The sequence below is a fragment of the Dromiciops gliroides genome, chromosome 2 (genome assembly GCF_019393635.1).
Source record: "Dromiciops gliroides isolate mDroGli1 chromosome 2, mDroGli1.pri, whole genome shotgun sequence".
NCBI lineage: Eukaryota > Metazoa > Chordata > Mammalia > Microbiotheria > Microbiotheriidae > Dromiciops > Dromiciops gliroides.
The window spans coordinates 32,769,097-32,779,035 of NC_057862.1; the positions used below are offsets into that span (position 1 = coordinate 32,769,097).

Below are 9,939 nucleotides of genomic sequence, written 5' to 3' on the forward strand. Positions count from 1 at the left end.
TTGATTCTGTAACTCAATCATACCTGATAATTAAGTGGAGTCTAAGAGTGTGGCACCTGCTTCTTATACCAGCATGAAATAATTTATCAAATGCTTTACTAAAATCGGAGTAGCCACAACACACTTGTCATCTACCAGTTTAATCGTCTCATCCAAAAAGGAGATAAGATTAGTCTGGCCTGGCCTGTTCTCGATCTGCATCACATTCTGGTCATGGGCACAGAAACCCTTGGTAACTAGGAAAGAGCGGTGACAGTTCAGGAAGGATAAAACTGTTTAAATTAGGGATTTTGTCATCTCTTTAGAAAGGAGAAGAGTAGATCATGAGAAACCTCCTAACGAAAGATTCTGAATTGGGAAAGTCTGCCATACTCTCTCCTCCACTTTTTTTCCTCCAGCTGCTAAAAGGAGTCACCATCGCCAGTGGGGGAGTCCTGCCTAGGATTCATCCGGAGCTGTTGGCCAAAAAGCGCGGGGCCAAGGGCAAATCTGAAACAATCCTTTCCCCTCCCCCAGAGAAGAGAGGGAGAAAATCGACTTCAAGCAAGAAGGGTGGAAAGAAAGCCAAAGCCGCCAAACCAAGGACATCAAAAAAGGTAAACTGAGGGCACCACACAAGAGAGCATGGGCAAGGTTGAAAGACGGAGGCCTGGCCAGCTTTCTTGAAGGGCTAATGTATTTCAGCACCTTGGAGCTGGAGAAAGTAACAGGGATTTGAAATGAGAAACGCATCAACCTTTAGGTATTGAGAAAAGAACAGGGCTAAATCATAAAAACAGCCCTAATTCATAGGCTCTACAGCTGGAAGGGACCTTAGAGATAATATAGTTCGATCCTCATTTTACAAATGGGGAAACTAAGGCCCAGAGAAGCAAAAGGATGGGCCCAAGGTCATGCCTAAGAGCTGGAACTAAGACTTCAAACCTAGGTCTTTTGACTCCAAAATTGGGGGGCGGGGGCAGCTAGGTGGCACACTGGATAAAGCACCGGCCCTGGATTCAGGAGGACCTGAGTTCAAATCCGACCTCATACACTTGACACTTACTAGCTGTGTGACCCTGGCCAAGTCACTTAACCCTCATTGTCCCACCAAAAAAAAAAAAAACGAAAGAAAGGGGGAAAAAGAGTATGGGATTCCAAAGTCAGTATGGATTCCCTTCCACCATGCTGTCCTTAACTCCAGTGAGATAAATGCATGCCTGGCCTCCTGTCCCAGCCACTGCTGTTTGCCTTCACATTGGAGGGAAGTATTCAAATGATCTCAAAGGTCCTTCCCACATCCAGAGCCTGTACTGGTAAGACCATTCATTCTGATCCACAGTGGGAGAGGAAGAAGCGTGGGAGAGGGTGGCATGGGAAGGATCAAGGTGACAGCACTGGCGGGAACCCTGCTCGGGGCTCATTTGTCTGTCTGTCCATCTGATTTCTGCCAACAGTCCAAAGCAAAGGATGGTGACAAAGAAGGCGCCTCGAATTCGACATCCGAAGATGGACCTGGGGATGGATTCACCATCCTTTCTTCCAAGAGCCTTGTTCTGGGGCAGAAGGTAATAAAAATAATCCTAGTGTGAGGTTGTAAAAACAACTGGACTTTTGCAACCTGTTATTCATCAGCAGGTAGGTCTTACCCCATCCCATACAACTGAGACAGGCAAGGCTTGAATTGTTCATTTGGGGAAATGAAAGCTGTGGCAAAAGAACATGAAAACTGTAAAAGCCAAAATTGTGTTTGGTTTTAAAGACTAGCACACACATTGGGCAGGCTGTGGGTAAAAGGAAAATGCATATCAGGCAGGTAAATAAATCACTCAGAAATGTGGCTTTCTTGGGAAACCTCCAGATACCTTTATTTCTGTGCCCACACACACAAAAAAAACGGTCTGCCTACAGGTCAGCCTTACACTGCTTGAAGTAATTAGTTTTAGTTTTTTCAGGAAAAGAAAGAAAATAGGAATATGTTTTATTAAATATCCCTCATGTTAGAAATTAATTATTCAGTAGGAATTCAGCCTGCTCTCCTCTGGTCTTTGAAAAAAAAAAACAAATACATTTTAATCATCTTGGAGAACTTGAAAGCTGCACGGCCAAATATGCAAATTCCTATCTACAAATGTAAACTGAGAAGTCAGTTTATCCAGCGAGTCAACTGGGGCATGAAATAAGATGCATTAGGAGACTGGCTGTTAATCACTCCTTTAGTAGCAGACTCTGCACCATAACACGTGAAGGTTGGAGCGGATGGGTGGGGCGGGCAGTGATGGGGGAGGGGAGGGCTTGGGAATCAGCTGGTCCAACTCTCATTTATAGATGAGGAGAGAGATTTCGAGAGAGTCACTTGTCAGAAGTCACCTCGATAATGAGTGGCGGAGCTGGGAGGCAGTCTCCTAACACCAGCATTCTCTCCACCACCCCAGGATGCCTCCATGGCCCTTCTGGCAATAAATGAGACCCCCATTCAAGGCAGGGGAATACCATGAAGCACTGAGGATGCTGGGTTTCTAACCCTGAGGGCTCATGCAGAACAAAAGATTCTCCATTGCCCTTAAAAGCTTGGAAATGAGGGCAGGAGCTCTTCTCCTTATTTCAGAGGTGTGGAGAGGGAAAGTCGGGAAGCTGGAGAGAGACCACATGGAACTTGCAAGGCTGATGGGAAGTTTTTTCGCTCTCTCTTTTAGTAGGAATTCGTCCACCTTAATAGGAGCTCCCCTCTCTCTAATGCATTGGGGTTTAAAAAGCATTTTCCCCTAACCACTCTGTAAGGTGGAAGGGACATTATTATTCACATTTTACAAGTAGTAGTAATATAGCAACAGTAATAGTAATAGTAGCAGTAGTGATAGTAATAGTATCATTAATAATAGTAGTAATAGGAACAGTAGTGGTAGTAATAGTAGCAGCAGGGGCAGCTAGGTGGTGCAGTGGATAAAGCACCAGCCCTGGATTCAGGAGGACCTGAGTTCAAATCTGACCTCAGACACTTGACACTTACTAGCTGTGTGACCCTGGGCAAGTCACTTAACCCCCATTGCCCCACCAAAAAAAAGCAATAGTAGTAACAGTAGTAATAATAATAATAGTAGCAGCAGCAGTAATGGTAACAGTAGTAGTAATAGTAGCAGTAGTGATAATAATAGTATCAATATTAATAGTAGTAGTAATAGTAACAGTAGTAGAAATAGTAGCAGCAGTAGTAGTAAGAGTAGCAGTAGTGGTAGCGGTAGTAATAGTAGCAGTTGTAGTAAGAATAGCAGTAATAGGGGCAACTAGGTGGCACAGTTGGACAAAGCACCAGCCCTGGATTCAGGAGGACCTGAGTTCAAATCTGGCCTCAGACACTTGACACTTACTAGCTGTGTGACCCTGGGCAAGTCACTTAATCCCTATTGCCCGGAAACAAAACAAAACAAAAAAGTAGCAATAATAGTAGCAGTAGTAGTAATAGTGGCAGTAGTGGTAGTAATAGTAACAGTAGTTGGGAGGGAGCAGCTAGGTAGCACAGTACCTAGAGTGCTAGGCTTACAGTGAGAAAGACCTGAGTTCAAACCCAGCCTCAGACACTTAGTAGTGGTATGACCTTAGGTGAGTCACTTAACCTTTGCCTCAGTTTCCTTAACTGTAAAATGGGGATAATTACAGCACCTGCTTCACAGGGTTTTTCTGGGGATCAGATGAGATAATAATTGTAAAGTGCTTAACAAAGTGACTAGCACATAGTAGGCACTACATAAATGTTAGGTATTACTGTTATTATCACCATTTACAGATAGTAAATTCTTTTTAAATGTCAAATGAATTAAGAAACTAAGAATATAAATGGCTAAGCAGCTTGTCCAAGGTCACACTACTAGTAAACATTAGACCTAGGATTCAAATCTCAGGTTTTTCTTAGTCTAAGACTTCAACCTTTTATGGAATGAGGGTGGAAAATTATCTCTTTCTAAACATACAGATGAGTTGTACAATTGCATACCCCCCAAAATGAAGTACTAGAAGGGAGCATGGTCAGAACCCAAGAGCCCTAAGGTCCAGTAAAAGAAAGTCATTTGTTGGCTCTGTTGGGCTTTCCCAGTAGTGTCTGTGTATTTAAATGGAGAAGGAGGGAGTAGGAAGGAGCTGGAGCTGGGGAGAGAAATCACAGCTCTTTCAGGAAGACTGGCCAATGGAGCACTTGATTGAAGATGGTCCTCAGATAGATGTCCTTCTGAAGGTGTTCTCCATGGAAACATAGAAGCCCTCTTGGAACAAGGGGAGAATGGGGACTTCTTTCTCCTTTTCTGGAATGAGAGATGCATTTGTCACGCTCTCTTGGGTATCAAGGTGGATCAAAAAGTAAAAGATCCAAAGAACTTGAAATCAATCTAACCCTAGTTGCTGAATCTATTGGTATGAGGTTTAAATAATTAATAGCTAGGAAGCAAACCAAGCCACATCCATTCTGCTTGAATGCTTTCTCTATTTTCCTATTTCTCATTCCACAGCTGTCCCTGACACAGAGTGACATCAGCCATATTGGCTCCATGAGAGTAGAAGGCATCGTCCATCCAACCACAGCTGAAATAGACCTCAAGGAAGACATAGGTAAGGCTCATGGCAGTAATCCAGGTTGACACCAGAAGAATGTTCATGTCAATGTCACGGAACAGGTGCTGAAATAAATAGTCTCCCTTTAGAAGGCTAGCTGATGTGGTTAGCCATTTGTAGTATGTAGTAGTGACTTCACCTTTGCCATGTAGCCAAAGATTACATGGCGGGGCAGCTAGATGGCACAGTGGATAGAGCACCGGCCCTGGATTCAGGAGGACCTGAGTTCAAATCCGGCCTCAGACACTTACCCCTTACTAGCTGTGTGACCCTGGGCAAGTCACTTAACCCCAATTGCCTCACTAAAAACAAAAAAAAAACAAACAAAAAAAAAAGATTACATGGCACAAACTGTCCACAACTGCATCTCAGTTTTATCTACAGCTTCCAATTTGTTATATCCACTATTAACCATTAGATAGCATTTATCTTTATATTTACAGCAGTTCTCTTGATATTTACTCATATGATTCCATCCATATCAAATACACAAAGTAGGAATAAAAAGAAATGGACATCAAAGGAATTAAGTCATGATTGTCATTCATTCATTTGTTCATTCTACAAACATTTATCAAGCAACTACTACGTGCAAAGTGAGAGCCAGGGTCTAATCATAGACAGAGGGGTACCCTTGGAATCCGGAAGATCTGGCTTCAAATCCCATCTGACACATACTGGCTGGGGAGCTATGGGTCAGTCACTTCAACTCTCATGTCTATAGTGCTAGGATTTGCAAAAAGCTTTCTTCACAATTTAATGGTGGTGCAGTAGATGGAACGCCAGGCCTGGAGTCAGACACTTACTAGCTGTGTGGCCCTGTCCAAGTCACTTCAGCCAGTTTGCCTCAGTTTCATCCAGTAAGCTGGAGAAGGAAATGGAGAGCCACTCCAGTATCTTTGCCAAGAAAACCCCAAATAAGGTCACAAAGAGGCAAACATGACTCAACAACAACAATAACAAATAGTATAGGTATTAAAATCCCCTTCTTACAGATGAGGAAACTGAGGCTCAGAGAGTTTAAGTGACTTACTAGTGGTTAGCTAGGAAGCACTGGAGTTGGGAACTGAACACAGATGTCTTAGCTCTGGGCTTGTAGCTCTTGTGGGCTCACTTGGAAAGAGAAAAACCTGTTTTGGAATCATGGCTTTAATTTGAAATAGCAATCAATTAATAGTTGTGAAAATAAGCAATTTTCCTAATATGGCAGATAATATAATAATAAATAATAATACAATATATCATTTCCGAATATGGCAGATAATATAATAATAAGCTCAGCCTTTTTGTTAACTTGCATGGTTAAATCAGCCTAGAGGATGTGTCCTTCTAACATTCAGCATATAAGGAACTATTATAGGTTGATGATCAAACACAGAAGCATTAAAAATATCAGAGCAAGAAGGGACTTTTAGAGATCATGTGACCCAGGGATTCTTAAGCTGGGGTCCACTGGCCCCCTGAGGAATCATCCATCCCTGGATACATTTCAGGGATATATCCATGAACTTGGATGGAGGAAAAAAAAAATACATCTTTATTTTCATCTTTTTTTTTTTATTTTCACCAACTTCTAATTAAAATTTAGCATTTTCTTCAATTATCTAGAAACATCATTATGATAATGATGACAGCTAGCATTTCTATAGTCACTATGTTAAATGATTTACAAATATTATCTTATTTGGTGCTCACAAACTCCATGGGAGGTAGGTGCTGTTATTATCCCTCTTTTTCAGTTGAGGAAACTGAGGCAAACAGAGGTTAAATGACTTAGCCTAGGTCACACAATTAGTAAGAGTTTGAAGCCAGATTTGAAGTCAGGTCTTTCTGACTCCAGGTCCATCACTCTATTCTGATTCTGATATACATCATTCCAAGAAGGGTAAGGTTAAGAAACTCTGGTCTAAACCAACCTCCTCAGATTAACAGTGAGAGAAAAACAGCTCAGAGAGGAAATGGCTTGACTTGTCACAGAACTAGTAAATTTTGTCTGTTTCTGTTAAAAACGTACAGGAATTGAGTCCAAAATGTCATTTTAGGTTGATGGAATTCTGAATTCAATCCAATTCATGAATTCTGAACTTAAGGTTGATACTAAGAAAAAAAAAAAGCCTAAATAATGAGCATTATTAAACCTTTCCAAGTAGGACCCCCCTGCAAGGGGTGACTTTGGTGATAGAGTGTAGACTAACTGCCCTGCTAAGTGAAGGATTCTCATCTGCTCCAAAGTCCCTCAAACATTCTAATTAATAAATTTGGGAGTCCAAGAACGTGTGTTCCAATTCCAAAGTGTTACCGAGTATCCTCATGACTTTGGGGCAAGTGCCCTCTCCTGGCCTTATTTCCCTCACCTGTAAAGTGTGGGGATTGAATTAGATCCACTCTAAGACCCCCTCCAGCTCCAAAAATGTAATGTACGTGCCCTCACATCCATTCAGCATCACCTGCTTTGGCTAGTCTATCTATCAATCAGGAAACACTTAATTGCCTATTGTACATCAGGCATTGTGCTAAGTGCAGGAGATACAAATAAAGTCAAAAGACAGTTCCTCCCCGCCCCCAGCCCCAACCCCATCACATTCTAAGAGACAACACGTAAAGAACTAAGATACATACAGGATGTCATGGAGAGTACTGTCATACCTGTATGTGGCTTTCTGCCAGATCCATGGCTGTCCCACTGTTGGAGATCCCTGGACCCCTCCCGCTTGCTGACCCTTCACACAATGAATAGGGCTATCCTGAGCTTCCCAGGCGCCACCCTGAAGTCCCAAGGCTCGTTGTCTGTTGTTGGAAGAAACATCCATTTGTTGCTCCTTTCTTTTCCCGCTGTGTTTTCAGGAAGTGCAAAAGGGTTTCCCTTTCTTCTGCTTTGTAGGTAAAGCTTTGGAAAAAGCTGGTGGGAAAGAATTCCTGGAGACCGTCAAGGAACTGCGCAAATCCCAAGGACCCTTGGAAGTGGCTGAAGGTAAAAACTCGACTGGTCCCCAGACATGCACCTCCACCCCAGACGTGCTGCAGGGAGGACTGCCGGGGTCGGGACCCTGCCCACCAAACATGGGGGCCACGTGCCAGAGAATCCATGTGGACTGTTCTCAGGGGCACTTTTATATTAGGGAAATGAACATGTGCACAGAGCCTGGATCTCTGCCAGTTGGCCTGGCTGGCAGCCCCTTGCCTCAGTGATGTCCAGAGATCCCCATTTTAGGCTTCTTCAGCCCATGGTTCTCCCTCCCTTCTTGGGACATGACTGGCTCAGAAGTCTCTGGCCCACAAAAAAGCGGAGCATTCTAATGGAAATGACCCTGGATTAGGAGCTGGGAATCTAGGTTTGAACTAGCGCTGCTATTTCCCTCCTTGACTCTTTGGCCAGGGAAGGTCACCCCTCTCAGATTGATCCTCCTCTGGTTATCTCTCAGGTCACTTCTAGCTCTAATCCCATTGGCCTGCATTTAATTTATGAAATAAGATACGAAAGCTGCCTGTCTTTGTAGGACCCAAAGCCTGGCTCTGCTTGATTGGGATCGTTAGTCAGTAAGCATTCATCAAGGACCTACTATGTGCCAGGCACTTCGCTAAGCACCGGGGGTGCAAAGAAAGGCCCAAAACAAAAACAAACTAGCCCCTGCTCTTCGATAGCGAACTCAGTCTAATGTCAGGTCACAAGGGCATCAGGTGGGTCAGGTGCATTGCATTCAGATGAGAGAATCTTGCCACTGGACCCAAATGGCTCTAGAGGAGAGAGTGAGACTGGTGACCTTGCAGAGCCCTCCCTCACTTAAATCCAATTTACTGCGAGTCAATGTCATGGTCTTCTTTGAGAATGAAGGGCAAACAACATCCTCGACTCTTAGCACAGTGTCTGGCACATAGTAGGCACTTAATAAATGTTTATAGGACAACCAATTTGAAATGTCCACTCCTTCTCAACTCTTGGGCCAGTGGATAGAGCCCAGGTAGAAAGCATGATCTAGAGGAGGATCCAGCAAGGGAGCCTGGGAAGGAGCAGTCAGAAAGGTGGGAAGAGAATCAGGAGAGATCAGCGTCCCAGAAGCCTATAGAGGAGCGGGCATCTGGGCAGAGAGGGAGACGCTGGCTGCAGCCCGACCATCTTGGCCTCTCAAACCGACCTGATGATAAGTATTTTGCTGTAAGCACACGTGGCAATGGATGTGCTCAGCAGGGTTCACCAGAGGCAGCCTCAGGTAGCGGAAAGAAGCAAAAGATCTGGGTTCAAATTCTACCTCCCAGATTGATACTAGCTGTGGGATTCGGGTTAAGTCACCTCACCTCCTGGGCCTTCCAATTCCTCATTTGTAAAATGGGGGTGATAATAACCCACCTCGCAGGATTTCTGGGAGGAAAGTGCTTTGTAAAACTGAAAGTGATATTTGTTCCCTGGAAATTTAGATAAGCATTCGTTAAGTGCTTACTATATTCTATGTGAGACAGCTAGGTGGCCCAGTGGATAGAGCTGGGCCTGGAGTTAGGAAGGCCTGGGGTCAAATTCAGCCTCAGACACTTTCCACCTCTGTGACCCTGAGCAAGTCACTTAACTTCTGCTTGCCTCAGTTTCCTCAACTATAGCATCTATCTCCCAGGGCTGTTGTGAGGATCAGATGAGATGATAAAGTGCCTGACACACAGTAGGCATTCTGTAAATGCTTATTTCCCCCTCCCCAGGTAACTCCTTTAAGTAGGACACATAGCATGCCCCTCCACATCAGAACATCAGAGGCATCCTGACCTTTGTAGAAGCATAAATCCTCGCACCCACAAGCCGTGTGCTCCTGCCCAAGCAGCCCCAGATGCTTTTATTAGGTTGGAGGCGTAGCACCTCCAGCTTTCACAGGAGGCTTCTCGGTGGTTTCATCTGAACAAGAGCAGAACTTTTTTTCCTAACTGAAAGATACTGGAGTGGTTTGCCATTCCCTTCTGCTCATTTTACAAAGGAGGAAACTGAGGTAAACAGGGTGAAATGACTTGCCCAGGGCCACACAGCTAGTAAGTATCTGTGGCTGGATTTGAACTGACTGCCACTTTGGGGAAAGTAGATTATGCACTCCCTCCCCGAGGCGGGGCACTTTCATTTTTGTCTTTGTACCACCCCAAACCCCACTCCTACCTAGCCCAGGGCCTTGATAAACTAACTGACTCTTGAATTGTTGAACTGAATTTAAGGTGAAAGTGCATAAACCGAGGTAACACAAACATCAGAATATAGCACTTTGTAACAATTAAGACATAAATCTTAAGTCTTATAAAGTTGTAACAAGTCACAAAATGTGATACGATCATAACAAGTCATTAAAATTCAAATTGTAGTATTTAAGACACAGGAAGAGTACAAAGTGA

At 43.8% G+C, this 9,939-nt stretch overlaps 1 protein-coding gene across 2 annotated transcripts in view; it reads left to right on the forward strand.

Annotated features, from left to right (window-relative positions):
* LOC122740188 (core histone macro-H2A.2) overlaps positions 1 to 9,939 on the forward strand; it is a 58,138-nt gene that overhangs the window by 45,236 nt on the left and 2,963 nt on the right. For both annotated transcript variants that reach the window (XM_043982083.1, XM_043982084.1), the window contains exons 4-7: positions 399 to 596; positions 1,437 to 1,547; positions 4,479 to 4,578; positions 7,463 to 7,552. In XM_043982083.1, the coding sequence (XP_043838018.1) occupies positions 399 to 596; positions 1,437 to 1,547; positions 4,479 to 4,578; positions 7,463 to 7,552 (499 nt within the window). The remainder of the gene's footprint in view (positions 1 to 398; positions 597 to 1,436; positions 1,548 to 4,478; positions 4,579 to 7,462; positions 7,553 to 9,939) is intronic.